The sequence below is a fragment of the Petaurus breviceps genome, unplaced genomic scaffold (assembly GCF_028583685.1).
Source record: "Petaurus breviceps papuanus isolate PSGF00001 unplaced genomic scaffold, PetGlider_PUasm1.0 227, whole genome shotgun sequence".
Lineage (NCBI taxonomy): Eukaryota > Metazoa > Chordata > Mammalia > Diprotodontia > Petauridae > Petaurus > Petaurus breviceps.
Window position 1 is genome coordinate 11,670,056 of NW_027185896.1, and position 14,926 is coordinate 11,684,981.

A 14,926-nucleotide genomic window follows, 5' to 3' on the forward strand; every position below is an offset into this window, starting at 1 on the left:
CAGCAGGATCTCCTTTCAGATCTCTGGCCCTGATCCTTAGCCAAAGGCCAGCTGGACTGTGGATCCCAGTCAGAGACAAGACTCAGTCCCCTCACCAGATGAGCACAAGCAAAAGAACCTGGCAACCTGGGTTATTATCATTGAATATTTGAGTCCTACAATACATACCTACTCTCACATCTGATTGGCTCAGTAGAGTCCATTCTACTTTTTCAAGAGTAATGCGCCTAAATTACTTAGGGCTGATTTTCCAGAGGAAGCCACTGGTGTCTCAGGATTTCAGCCCCAAAGGATATCTGTAAGGGATACTTCCGGCACTCTTCGAGTTCTGGGGCCAAAGGGCACAAAGTCTACTTTGGCCTCAGGAATCTCTGATTTTGTATTCTATTCATTCTTCCATTTCTAAGTTCCCACTGTGTGCAGAGTTGGGAGAAGTACAGTTCCTGCCTGCTCTTCTGGAGTGCAGAGGTCAATAGCATGTGCTGTTTGATATCATTAGAGAATGGTACACAAAGGCAGTAGTGAATAATGAGAGATGTGGGATATTTGGATCTGTGGTAGTGGATCCGTGCTGCAGCACCTAAGCACTAACTCAGGTATATGAGCAACTAAAAATCCTCACTTGACTCTGTCAACATTTGCTTCATAAAATGGAAACTAGATATGTTGAACAGAAATAGGCAGGAAGGTAGAACCATCTTTTATGGGCTCTGCTTGCCTAGAAACGTATCAGGGAGCAAAGGTGAATAAAAGCAGAAGTACTTGGTCTCTAGGGTCTGTGGGAAGAATTATACATACAAGGTTTCTGAATGGCCAAGGGTTGTGGTCAGTCAGGGGACTTCAATTAGGGTATTGGTAGAGGGTAAACACCAGGACTGGAAGTAAATACACTTGAGTGTGAATCTCTCACTGATGGTTTGTAGCCACTCTCTCCAAACAGGTCTCAGAGTTAGGAGGCACTTCATTGGACAGCTGTTCCAATCTCTCTCTTGTGCAAGGATCCCCTCTAACATACTTGGTCATCCATCTTTTGGTTAGAGACTTCCATGAGCGGGGAGCCTGAGGCTGTCTGTTCCACTTTTGAATAACATTATATGTTAGAAACATTTTCCTGACCTCTATCCTCAGTTTTCCTCTCTGTCACTTCTACTTGTGTCTCCCAGTTCCCATTGAGGTCAATCAGAACAAGCCTTATCCCTCTTCCATTTCATAGTCCTTCAAGTATTAGTAAAATTTATTTTTTAGGCTAAACCCCACGACTTCTTTCAATTGTTCTAGTTAAAAGATGCAGGGTCAGTTTAAGGCAGTTCATGCCAGCCAGAATACCAGGCTTAGGATTCTGATGCTGCTGGATATAGAATTCTGGTTAGTCATTTTCATAGTTTTGCTCAAAATGGGATGGGTAAGTATGTTGTTCATTGGGCATAGGCTGTGAAAAAATACATAGTAATTAGTGATGTCCATAAGACCAATGAAAATGACTTTGAATCACACCATTTGTGTCTGACTCTTCTTATAACAGAGTGGAAGGTAAGGGATACAAAGGGCATTAGTCTTGGTGGTTGTTACTGGACTTCATTATCTACTTGGCTTGGGTGGTAGGCTAGCAGGAACCTAATTAGTGGCATCATTACAGTGATCAACGTGTCACCTTACTTGGGAAAAGAACATTTTTTTCTCCATACTGTGTGCTTCATGTAATTCTATTGGTCCTCTCTTTATAAGCAAGAAATTTCCTCTCCTCCCTCTTATCATCACCACACTAGGCACTGAATTCCCCACCATTCTTCTAGGTAAGCGTACACCACTCCCAGTTTCTTGGGATTCACTTTCAGCTTTATTCCTGCCCTCCTGTGTAAGGATCAGACTGTGACTCAATAGCCAAGGGTTTGGACTTCAGCAGGTTAACTAGAGCTGTACAATTTCCCCTGATACAGAGCCTATTCTGAAGTTGGTGGGGTGAGGGTGGAGGTGGGCAGAGAAAGAGTTTAGAAGCTCAGTCCATTGTTGCTTAATCCCTAATCCCTCAATTGAAAATCCCCATTTCAACCTGGAATCTGAGATGGGAGCTGCTGCTACCCAACTGTTGTGCCAGCTGTGAATGCCATTTGCATCAAACTCTTCTGGTTATACTATTCACCAGGCTCACCGGGGCCAAGCAAAGGAGTTTTTCGGAAGTATTTCCCAAGCTGCTATAACACTTGTTGAAATGTAACCTTCAACTCTGTTCCTTGTCCCTACTAATCAGGCTCAAAGGTTGGTCTGAATAGGAATGGAAACTGAGCCAGACAGGAAGTCACCAAAGCTACCACTGGAAAGGCAGTGACATAGTGGAAAACGACTAGACTTGGGATCAGAAGAGTCCTGGGTTCAACTCTTGTTTCCCACTCTTCCAAACTTTGTGATTATGGGCAAGGCTTCTCTGAGCTTCCATTTCTCCCATCTATAAAATGGGGCTAATGATACCTATATTACATTGACTTGCCAAAGTTATGAGATCAAATGAGATAAACTATGTAAAGCATTTTGTTAACCTTAAAGTACTCTCAGTTGTTGTGACTATGTTATTACCAGTTATTTGGCCATAGACAAAGCAAACCTGGAGATGCCAGTCTGTGCTAAAGGTGGTCAGACAGCTTTGCAGAATTGAAGACTGCCTCAGCTCCATCTACCTCCTTTCTGATAATGTGAGTCAGCCATTATTCATTCCACACACCCTCAGGGCTAAACCATTCAGGCCTGGAGGGCAGAATGTTCTTGGTTCCTTGGTGACCCTCAAAAGACAGCTTGTATCCATACTTAGTGGCCATTAGGAAATGAGCCAAGATTACTTCTAAATCCAGACCTCCCACTCTTTTTGGTATGGAAGGCCATAATGGTACAAAAACTTCCTAACCCTTTAACTTTCTTAGACCTTGGAAAAGCAAGACAAAAACAAACCAAAACCAAAACTTAAACCGTATCTTTGCAGTTAGGGATCCTCCAAATACCCTTTGCAGCCTTGTAAAGTACAGATGTTTGGGTATAAAGCAGTCTCATTTCTGGAATTTTCTGTATCCTGTGTAGTTAATCACTGGCTTGCTACTTCTCTTGTTTTTTCTATTCTAGTTATCCCCAGCTGTTTGCAGCTGGGATGTTGTCTGGTGTGTTCACAACCGGAATCATGACTCCTGGAGAAAGAATAAAGTGTCTCTTACAGGTAAGCAGGAAGAAAGTATTCTGCTTTTCAGTTTCATATCATTTGTTTGTCATTTTTAAAAAGTCCTTCCATTCCTTAAATACCAACAGCTAGATATATGTACAAAATGTTTTCAGGGTTTATAGGAATATGGGAACTTTTAATTATCTATAAGTCAATCTACATACATTCATTAAATGCCACCTATACCCAAGTATTATTGCTAAGTGCTAGAGATACAGACACAAAAATGAAATTGTCCCTCTACCTAAGAAGCTTACATTACATTAGAGGATATAACATATATAGGTACGGACAAAAGAGAGAAAGTAGAATTTTAGGGGGAAGACACTAAAAGCTGAGGACTAGGAAAGGCTTCATGTGCTGTAGAAGTTGGTGCTTGAGCTGTTCTTTGAAGGAAATTAGGAGTTCAGAGAGACAGATGGTGGTGAGGAAGGAGTACATTCCAGGGATGGGAGAGAGCCAGTGCAAAGGAATGGAAGTAGGAGATGGAATACATGTGAGCATGAGTAAGAAGGTGAGTTTGACTGGACTGAAGTCTATGTGAAGAGGTGCATAATAAGGATGGAAAGCCTATACTGGACCCTAGATGTAATGGGGGAGCCAGAATTTGTTAAATAGGAGAGTGACACAGTCAGACATGTACTTCAGGAAAATCTGTGGCAACTCTGTGGGGAAAGACTTGAGGCTAGGAGGCCTTTTAGGAGGTTTTTGTAATTAATTTTGTAAGAGCTGATGAAGACTTTGGGTGATGGCCATGTGAGTGAGTGGAGAGAAGAGGACAGATGCAAAATATGTCATAGAGGTAGAAACAATGGGATTTGGCAACTAATTAGCTATATGGAGTTAGGCTAAGAGGATGACTCCAAGGTTATGAACCTGGATGGTTGGAACATTAGTGGTGTCTTTGATAGAAATAGGGAAATTTGGAAGGGAGGTTTGGGTGGAAGGTATTGAATTGTATTTGGAGTATATTGAGTTTGAGGTGCTGTGAGACATGTAGTTCAAGTGTGAGAAAAGAGTATTGATGTATCTTATTAGCAAGAAAGCAAGACAGAACTATCATTCTCCACCCTAAAGCTGTATACCTTATTTAGCCAATCAGAAAGTGAGAAAACATTGTAGTGGATCAGACTTGAATGGATGTTGGCCTCCCAATCCTATTCTCCTCCACCTATCCAAATCCTACCCTTCCTTTAACAGACAGCTCAAAACCCACCTTCTGTAGTCTCTCTCCAAAGCAGTGCTTTTGACCTAACACGGAAATCCTTTATCATTTATGTTGTCTTGAATTGTTTTTCAGTTTTTTTAATATGTGTGTGTTCTGAGTTTCTATCTAGGCTGTTTAAGTTCTCTGGAGGTAGAATCTATTTATATTCTCCATCTTTTGTATATTCTGCCTGATAGTTACTTAGTTACTTGTGTTTGTTGAATGAGCAAATTGTTTGTTTGGTTTTCTTTTTGGTTGTCTTTTTGGAGGGGGGAAGGCCAGGCAATTGGGGTTAGGTGACTTGCCCAAAGTCACACAGCTAGTCAAGTGTCTGCAGCCAGATTTGAACTCAGGTCCTCCTGACTACAGGGCCAGTGCTCTATTCACTGTGTCACCTAGCTGCCCCTAATGAGTGAATTGTTAACTCAAAAATCCCATGCTCAATTCCTTGATTTGGAAAGTTACTGGTTAGGTATTTGTGGAAAGACTTAAGAAGAAGCCCTAGCTTAAAGACTTAAAGTATTTAAAAAGATAATAGCTGTCAACAATAACAACCCAAATGAGAAATAAAATCTTAAGTAACAAGGTAGAAATAATTTAATGAACAAAAAGGAAAGCAAAAAAATTTGTGCTGTACACCTTTCAGACATGTTTAAAATTCTGACCTCCAACTTTTCTTTTTTTTTTTTTGCTTCTTTCTTCCTTTTTTGTTGTTATTGTTTTACCTAAGTTATACATTCTGGTTCTACAGCTTTCTGTTTGCATCACCTTTTATTTCCATGCTTATTTGTTTTTTATATTTATCATTTTTATGGAATATATTCCATTATGTTAATGTATTTATCTCCAGTTGCAAGAAAAATTTATATCCTGTTTTTTTATTATTATAGAGAGAATGATTATAAATATTTCTATACAGATAAGTCCTTCCTCTCCCCCTACACCCTTTTTAAAAAATGTTTTTTGAGATAATATCAGTAATGGAATCACTGTGTGGAAAGTACATTTTGTCATATTGATCACCAGAATATTTCTACCAGTTGATAGTGCTATTAAATGATGTACTAAGGGGTGGCTAGGTGGCTCAGTGAGTAAAGCGCCAGCCCCAGAGTCAGGAGGATCTGAGTTCGGTTCGGGCCTCAGACACTTAACACCCATACAAAAGAACTAGCCGTGTAACCTTGGACAAGTTACTTAACCCCAATTGCCCTCCAAAAGGCAAAAAAAAAAAAAAAGATGTATTAAATGCCCATTTTCACAGTGTTGCCAACAGTACATTTTTACAGTTTTTCACTATTTTTGCCATTCTAGTGGGACATTTAATAAATATCTTTAAATTGGGTTGATACACTTTTTTTACGTTTAATTTTTATTTTATTTTTTTCTCAATTGCATTTTAACATTTGTTTTTTTAAATTTTGAGTTCCACATTCCCTCCCTCTCTCTCCTGAGATGAGCAATTTGATATAGATTATACATGTGCAGTCATGCAAAACATTTCCATATTAGCCGTATTGCAAAAGAAAACAGACCAAAAAACCAAGAATATTGAAAAAGGTAAAAAAAAAGTAAGCTTTAGTCTACATTCAGATTCTATCATTTTTCTTTCTAGAGGTGGATAACATTTTTCATTATAAGTCCTTTGGAATTGTTTTAGATATTTGTATTGCTGAGAATAGCTAAGTCATTCACAGTTGATTCTTGTACAATATTACTGTTACTATATACAATGATCTGGTTTTGCTCACTTCATTTTTGTATCAGTTCATGTAAGTCTTCCAGGTTTAACTGAAAGCATCCTGCTCATCATTTCTTACAGCACCATAGTACTCATAGTACACTTATCACAAATTATCCCTATACACTACAAATTGTTCAGCTGTTCCCCAACTCATGAGCATCCCCTGAATTCCTAGGTGTCATTTATCACTGAGAAAAAGGTATTCTCCTTTCTATTCCCATGCAGTTTTCTTTAAAGAGCTATCATATTTAACTTTTATAACTCATTTAACCTTTCCTTTAAGAATTTGGTGCTTATATGTTTAGTATTGATAATACTTCATTGTCTATGGCACTGTTTAGCAAACTGTATTTTCCCAACTTATCTCTTTTAATTAGATCTAGTTTTGCTTTTGCTTTGTCTGCTGAGATCAGGATTGCTACCCCTGCTCTATTTTTTTCTTAACTTTAGTTGAAGCATAATGAATTCTGCCCCAGCCCCTTATTTTTACCTTCTGGTGTGTCTCTCTGTTTCAAGTGTGTTTCTTATAACATATTGTTGGATTCTGGTTTTAATCCATTCTGCTATCCATTTCCATTTTATGTGAGTGAGTTTATCCCATTCCCATTCATAGTTATGATTATTAACTATGTATTTTCCTCACCCTGTTTTTCCCATTTATCCTTCTCTCTCTTTTTAACCTGTCCCTTCTTAAAAGATTGTTTTGTTTCTGATCAATGCCTTCCCCTTCTCTTGTCCCCTTCCCTTTCTTGCTTTTCTGTAGGATAAGATAGATTTCTTTACCCAACTGAGAGTAAATGTTATTCTCTCTTTGAACCAATTACAATGAGAATAAGGATCAAGTGTTGCCCACCACCTCACTCACCTATCATCCCTGCTATTGTAAAAGCTCTTTTTGCATCTCTTTTAATTTCCCAGTGCATTCCTCTTTCTCTCCCCTTAATTTTATTTTTTTGAAACCATCCCATCATAATCAACTCACCCCTGTGCTCTCTGTCTATGTATACTCCCTCTAATTGCCCTAATAATGATAAAGGTCTTAGGAGTTTAAATTATCTTTTAATTTTCTTCCTATAAACAGGAATATAAACATTTTAACCTTATTGATTCTCTTATGATTTCTCTTTCATGTTTACCTTTTTATGATTTGCTTGAGTATTATATTTGAAAGTCATTTTCTATTCAGCTCTGGTCTTTTCATCAGGAATACTTAGAAGTCCTCTGTTTTGCTAAATATCCATTTTTTTTTCCTTGAAGGATTATACTCAGTTTTTCTGGGTAGGTGATTCTTGATTATAATACTAGCTTCTTTACCCTCTGGAATATCATATTCCGAGCCCTCCAAGCTTTTAATATGGAAGCTGCTAAATCTTGTGTGGTCCTTACTTTGGTTCCATAATGTTTGAATTATTTGTTTATGGTATACTTGTGATATTTTCTCCTTGAACTGGGAGCTGTGGAATTTGACTATAATATTCCTGGGAGTTTTCATTTTGGGATCTCTTTCCCAAAATTGGTGGAATCTTTCAGTTTCTATTTTACTCTTTGGTTCTAGGATATCAAGGCAGTTTTCCTTGATAATTTCTTTTTTTTTTTTTTAAGCATTTGGGGTTAAGTAACTTGCGCAAGGTTACACGGCCAGTTATTTCTGGGTATGGTGCTGAGTGTCTGAGCCTGGGATTCGATCTCCAGGTCATCTGAACACTGGAGCCGGTGCTCTTACTCGCTGAGCCACCTGGCCGCCCCCTTGATAATTTCTTGAAGGATGATGTCTAGGCTTTTTTTCCCCCTTGTTTGTTTAACTATGACTTTCAGATTGTATAATAATTCTTTTTTTTTTTTAAAGGGTTAAGTAACTTGCTCAAGGTTACACGGCCAGTTATTATTTCTGGGTGTGGTGCTGAGTATCTGAGCCCGGATTTGATCCAGGTCATCCCGACACTGGAGCCGATGCTCTTACTCGCTGAGCCACCTGGCCGCCCCTAAGCAATTGGGGTTAAGTAACTTGCTCAAGGTTACACGGCCAGGTGTTTCTGGGTGGGTGCTAAGTGTCTGAGCCCGGGATTTGATCTCCAGGTGTTCTCAACACTGGAGCCGGTACTCTTACTCGCTGTGCTACCTGGCCGCCCCTGTATAATAATTCTTAAATTATCTCTCCTTGTTCCATTTTTTCCAGATCACTTGTTTTTCTTGTGAACTATTTCACATTTTCTTCTATTTTTTCAAAATTCTTTTAATTTTGTTTTATTTTTCTTGGTTTCTCATGGCGTCATTTGTTTCCACTATCCCAATTCTAAATTTTTTTTTTAAAAGCAATTGGGGTTTACACAAGGTTACATGGCCAGTTTTGTGTGTGTGTGGGTGTTAAGTATCTGAGGCCAGAACCGATCCCAGGTCCTCCTGACTCCGGGCCGGTGCTCTTATTGTGCCACCTAGTCGCCCCTCCAATTCTAATTTTTAAGGAATCATTTTCTTTTTTTTTTAAAAAGTTTTGTTTTTTTGCTTTTTGGAGGGGGGATGGCAGGGCAGTTGGGGTTAAGTGACTTTCCCAAGGTCACATGGCTAGTAAGTGTTAAGTGTCTGAGGCTGGATTTGAACTCAGGTCCTCCTGACTCCAGGGCCGGTGCTCTGTTAACTGCACCTCCTAGCCGTCGTGGAATTATTTTCTTCAGTGAGCTTTTGTACCTCTTTTTTCCATTTAACCAATTCTGCTTTTTAAGGAGTGGAATTTTGTGCCTGCTTTTACCAATTGGTGTTTTTTTAGGTGTTTTTTTCTTTTGTTAATTTTTTGTGTCTCTTTTACCAAGCTGTTCACCCTCTTTTCATAATTTTCTTCTGTTATTCTCATTTCTTTCATAACTTCTTACTCTACCTCTCTTATTTGATTTTTAAAATCCTTTTTGATTTCTTTGAGGAATTCTTGTTGGACTTGTATCCAATTTACGCTTTTTCTCTGAGGCTTTGCTTGTAGTTGCTTTGACATTATTGTCTTCTTGGTTTTTCCCTGTCTCCTCAGTTACTTGTCATGGCCATGTTCTTTTGTTGTTTGCTCATTTTTCTAGCCAATTTCCTGACTTTTAATTTTTTGTTAAATTTGAAATCTGCTCCTAGAGTGGAGGGGGTACTACCCTAAGCTTTAGGACTTTTTTTTACTGTTGTTTTAAGGGCTAACTCTAGGGGTCATTATGTTTTTGGTGCTTCCAAGGTGGTATTCTCTAAGGAGAAGTGTGGTCCCTGGTCTTCTGATCTTTGTGCTGGTCTTTACCCAGGAAGGGACCTTTTTTCCTCTGTAGCCACCAGTGCTAGCTAGCATAGCTTCTGTGACTAGGGGACCTTCTGTGACTGGGGAGTATGACCAGCTTCCCTTTTCTCCTCCAGCCACAATTGCTAGTGCTTCCCTCTGTCTTGGAATTGAGACTAAGACCCTGCTCCCCTGCACAAGCACTCCTCTTTGCCCTCGAATCTCAACCAAGGCCCCTGCTCTCCTGCCGCTGCAAGTGCTATCATTCTCTTTGACCCTGTGACTGTGACCCAGAACTGCATATGGGCAATGCAACAGGGTCCTGAACCTAGTTCCAGCAAAGAATCCCCCAGCAAAGTCTATCCAACCAGTTGTCTAACTCCCCCACTCCACTGTCCATGGACTGAGAGCTCCAGAAGTTGCTGCCATCACCAATGCAGCCACTTCCAAGGCTCACTGTGATACAGCCTGTGCAATGCATTCTATGCTTTACTCTAGGCCTGACTACCACCCTGGTGAGACAGAATTTTCCTACTAACCTCCTAAGTTGTCTTGGGCTATAAAATTGTTTCACTTTATCTATTATTGGTTCTGCTATTGCAGAATTTGATTTGAGGTGATGTTTTAGAGTTATTTGGAGGGGACTTTGGAAGGGCTCATCTAAGTGTTTCTCTACTTTGCCATCTTGGCCTTATCTTTGGGTTGATTCATTTTTGATAATCTGATTTTTCTTACCCCTCCCACCCACTCAGATTCAAGCTTCTTCAGGAGAAACAAAGTACACTGGTGCTTGGGACTGTATCAAAAAACTGTATCATGAAGCTGGAATAAGAGGCATTTACAAAGGAACTGTGCTTACACTCATGCGAGGTAACCACTGGGGATCACCCCTCCAGAATGTGCAGAACTGCCATGAAGGCATATCTTGCACTGAAAGAAGGCATAAATTGGGATTTTTTAGCCCCCATTTCTGGTAGAATGTAAGTCTTAATTTTTCATATTAAGATGAAATTGGCTGTATGCAACAGTACCTTTAGTGCCTTGAATTGGGAGCAGATCTTTAGGAAATGTCAAAATAGGCAGTAGGTCAGCAGAGTTAAATGTATATGATGTGAATTTAGGGATAGTACAAAGGTGGGGCTGTTGAATACTGATGGACAGCCTTTTCCTATAAAGGATGTGGAGTACCACAGGGCTGAGCATTGCCAGCAACCTTCAGTGTGGTCTCTTTGCAGACTCTTCGTGGAGGAGACTGCAGGAGCTGGGATGGGAAAGGAAGTGATGAACTGAGATCTCCAGGGAAAAAGAGCAGACCCTTAGGTTGAGATTATGATGTGGCAGAGAAGGTAAAGTAGAGGAGGTTGGACTGGGTTGTGCAAGGGGGATATCTTGACTGATTTGTGTATTGGAGTAGATCTGCTCCTTCTGCCCATTCAAGACTTTGTAGCAGGGAATGAGTCTTGTGGTATTTCTGAAGAAATGTTAGAAGGAGCTCTGTATTGAGCTTTCATCCATTTACCTTTTGGGGGGGTGGGTATGTGGTAGAGGGTCGGAGGGGGACGAAAAACTGATTGACTTCTTTAGTGTCCTTTCAAATAACAAGATAAATTTTTGTATTTGAAAAAAATTGATAATCTAGCAAAAACCTAAGCGAAGCCAGTCTAGTTTATGGGTTCAGCATTAAAACTGGTGATAAACTAAAAGTATTCTAATACTTTTTAATATTCTTCATTGTGGATACTCCCTCCAGATACCAATCCCCTTCTGTGCCTTAGTAGAAAATTTCTTTTAATAATGGATTTATATTGATATCTTTTCTATTACATTGCCTGAATTTCCCTTAATTTCCTTCTCCTCTCTCCTCTAAGTCCCTTACAATATTTTCTTTAAAAGAAGAATGAGGGAAAATCAACAAAACCAGTAACCACATTGAAAAAAAAAATCTGGTGTTATATGCAATGTTGCATAGTCCATGGACCACCTTCCTACCCCTGCCTCTGCAAAGAAATGGAGGGAGCTGTCTTTTCATATTTGTTTTTGAGGGCCAATCTTCTAGCCATACACTCTTAAATTCAGGAATATTGGCTAGTTTTGCTGTTTCTTTTTTTTTTTTTTAAGCAATTGGGGTTAAGTAACTTGCTTAAGGTTACACGGCCAGTTATTTCTGGGTGTGGTGCTAAGTGTCTGAGCCCGGATTTGATCTCCAGGTCATCCCAATACTGGAGCCGGTGCTCTTACTCGCTGAACAACCTGGCCGCCCCTAAGCAATTGGAGTTAAGTAACTTGCTCAAGGTTACATGGCCAGGTGTTTCTGGGTGGGTGCTAAGTGTCTGAGCCTGGATTCGATACCCAGGTCATCCCTACACTAGGGCCGGTGCTCTTACTCGCTGTGCTACCTGGCCGCCCCTGCTTTGTTTTTCTTATCAAGTATCTTTCTTGATACAAACAGATGTTCCTGCCAGTGGGATGTACTTCATGAGTTATGAATGGCTAAAAGATATCTTCACCCCAGAAGGCAAAAGGTAAGTAGAAGAGACTTCCCTAGGGATTGCTGCTCTTAATTTAGGAAAGAACTGAAGTGTAAGGTATATACATGGCCTTCTAAGACTAGCTCCATTTCTCCTCTAGGTAGTAGGTAGGAAGGTCTTGACTTCCTGTTCTCCTTTTATTTATTGGCTTCAATAGGCCAGGACTAACAGTTTCACACTGAGACTGTAATGGGGGATTCACTCTTGTCTGAACAAAAAAGAAACTGCTTCTCATTTTTCTCATTTGTATACCATTCCTGCAGCTCATTGCCTTTCTTGAGGTTGCCTAAGAAGTGAGTAGGGAGCGCTCATCTCTTTCCTGCAGCTGTTACTATTTTCACTGAGGCCACAGTCCAGGAAGGCCTCTCCAATACCTATTCTCATACCTGCTTCTCCTCCCTCTTCCTCTGCAGGCAGATCTACTTGGTTCTCTCAGCTCACATAGCCTTTCTTTTCCTCTTAACCATCCTGTTACAATGATTTCTTCTCTGCAGTGTTAGTGAGCTCAGTGCCCCCCGAATCCTGGTGGCTGGAGGCATTGCAGGAATCTTCAACTGGGTTGTGGCAATCCCTCCAGATGTGCTGAAGTCCCGTTTCCAGACTGGTGAGAGAATCAGGCCACTAGGGTCGGGAGTCAACCCACAAGGCTTCCCACATGTGTTTCATCCTTTGCTTTTGATTAAAAGACTTTTCTTGAAGATAAACTAGTCGAAGTGCAATCAGTATTATGCTAGTAGGTGGAATCTTTACAGCAGTGCTTAAATCCATAGCTGGATTACCCATTAGCCTCCAAGACAGACTTAAGACAATGTGTGTACCAGGAATGCAGATTCATTGTAATGTCACCCTGGGCCAAAAAAAAATTTGAGAAGATAAATTTTCTTTTCTTCCAAAACTTAAATCATGTAGTACCACATTTGAAAGACCAGCAGAAAATGATTTGTGGATTATTTAGCCACTGCCCCCTTCTATTTGAGTGGGGGGGGGGTGGGAGGGGGGAAGGGGCAGTCAGTACTGGCTAATAAACAAGAAAGATGAGTTTGAGGAATTAAACACCTAATTCAGTCTGTCACCTTAAAGTTTCAGCCTTTTTTGGCAACTGCTATGTTCCCTAGTGACATATGCTGATGTCCCTAGCCACTGCTAATGGACTCCCTTTCTTGACTCAATTGTGTCAGTAACACTTTGGGCTCTAACAGTGGTCCTAAGGTAGCTTTTTTAAAGTCTTAGTTGTCTATTTTGCTCCAACAGCCCCACCTGGAAAATACCCTAATGGGTTCCGAGATGTGCTGAGAGAGCTGATCCGAGAAGAGGGTATCACATCCCTATATAAAGGTTTTACTGCTGTAATGATCCGTGCCTTCCCAGCAAATGCTGTAAGTACAAAATAATAACATGAATTGCTTACAGTTCTATAGAGCTTGAAGGTTTGTAAAGTGTTTTCAGCAGTCTTGTGAGATAGATAGTGGAAGGGTTATTGATGTCATTTTTAAAGATAAAGAAACAGACTTTGAGAACTGAAATGTTTTGCTGAGCATCACATAACTAGTAAATGTCAGAGAGGGATTGGAACCCAGTTTTACTCATTCCAAGTCCAAAGCTATTTCTGTGACACTGTTTGATGTCTACATTATAACTCACATTTATGTAACTCTTGAAATTATACAAAGCAGCCAGTTCACAACAAATGTAGTGTAAGAATTATTAGCCCCATTTTATACATGAGGAAACCAAGGCTAGGAAGCAGCAGATATGAAGTATAAACCCATGCTATCCTCTGTGCCTTACCCAAAGCTCCTGCCATTCTCCAAGCTAAGGACCAGACAGCATGGGGCTGGCAAAGCAGCTAGTTTAGAGGCACATGTTGCCTTCTTCCTGATTTCAGACTTGTCTGAAGAGTCAAGATTCAATAAAGGAATTATTATATAGTTATTATATTAGTTATCATATATAGTTATTGTGTATAGTTATCATTGAGACCTGCCTTCTTGGTTCTCAGGTGGAAGAGGGAAGTTGTATATTCAGGTTTTGAAATTCTGTATCCTGCTTAGATTTCAGAGAATATTTGTGTTGCCCACCATGACTAAACAATTACTGTTCCCCATGGGGAACTGGAGCTTTCCATTTCCCGGGGCACCTGCACTATTTGAGTTCTACAGAAAGGGCACTTGCTCCTCACATGTGCCCTGGGGCACAGGGGCATCCTGTTCTGTCCTCTGAATCATCCTGAGCTTACATCTCCACACTGGGAACTAACTGGCCTCTTAAATCTTAAACTGGCTTTGAAAGAGAAGCTCTTAGCAAAGGGACAGCAATTCCTTGTACTGGATGTTGAGAATGTGAGAGTCACAGAATGTTAGAATTGCAGAGGTTGGTGCAGCCCACCATCCTCATTTTGTAGCAGAGGAAGCTTACCAGCGAGGGAAAAGATTTTCTCAAGTCATAACTACCTGGTTATGTGCCTGAACCAGACCTTGAAATGAGGCATTCGGATTGCTTGTCTGTTACCATACTTTCACTGTCCCTGTGCCATCCAGTATACAGCTTTCATTTCATTATCTGACAGAAGTAGAAGACTATTGTCTGTCTTGAGTAAGGGCTCTAAATTTGTTTGCTGTCATGGACCCCTTGCACGGTGTCTGGTAAAACCCATGGACTTTCTCAGAATCACATTTTTAAGTGTATAAAATAAAATATGTAAGATTACAAAGGAAACCCATTATAATGAGATAAATTTATTATTAAATATTAAAAAAACACAAGTTCGCAAACCAAAGGTTATCCTTGCTCTAGAGCTCAGTAGTTAACCAGCTGCCTAGCTCCAGTTTAAATAAGCATTGATTAAGCATCTATTCATATGTGGCAGTCCTCATGATTCAGCTCTTGACCTACAAAAAAAGGTAAAAAAAAAAAAAAAACCCCAGTTAAGTTGTCAACTAACATTTCTTTTTTTTGCCTTTTGGAGGGCAATTGGGGTTAAGTAACTTGCCCAAGGTTACCTGGCTAG

General features: G+C 40.1%; 1 protein-coding gene across 1 annotated transcript in view; it reads left to right on the top strand.

Moving 5' to 3' along the window:
* SLC25A20 (solute carrier family 25 member 20) overlaps positions 1–14,926 on the top strand; it is a 37,927-nt gene that overhangs the window by 21,412 nt on the left and 1,589 nt on the right. The window contains exons 4-8 of the mRNA XM_069095776.1: positions 3,109–3,199; positions 10,144–10,261; positions 11,841–11,913; positions 12,414–12,523; positions 13,171–13,295. Of these exons, the coding sequence (XP_068951877.1) occupies positions 3,109–3,199; positions 10,144–10,261; positions 11,841–11,913; positions 12,414–12,523; positions 13,171–13,295 (517 nt within the window). The remainder of the gene's footprint in view (positions 1–3,108; positions 3,200–10,143; positions 10,262–11,840; positions 11,914–12,413; positions 12,524–13,170; positions 13,296–14,926) is intronic.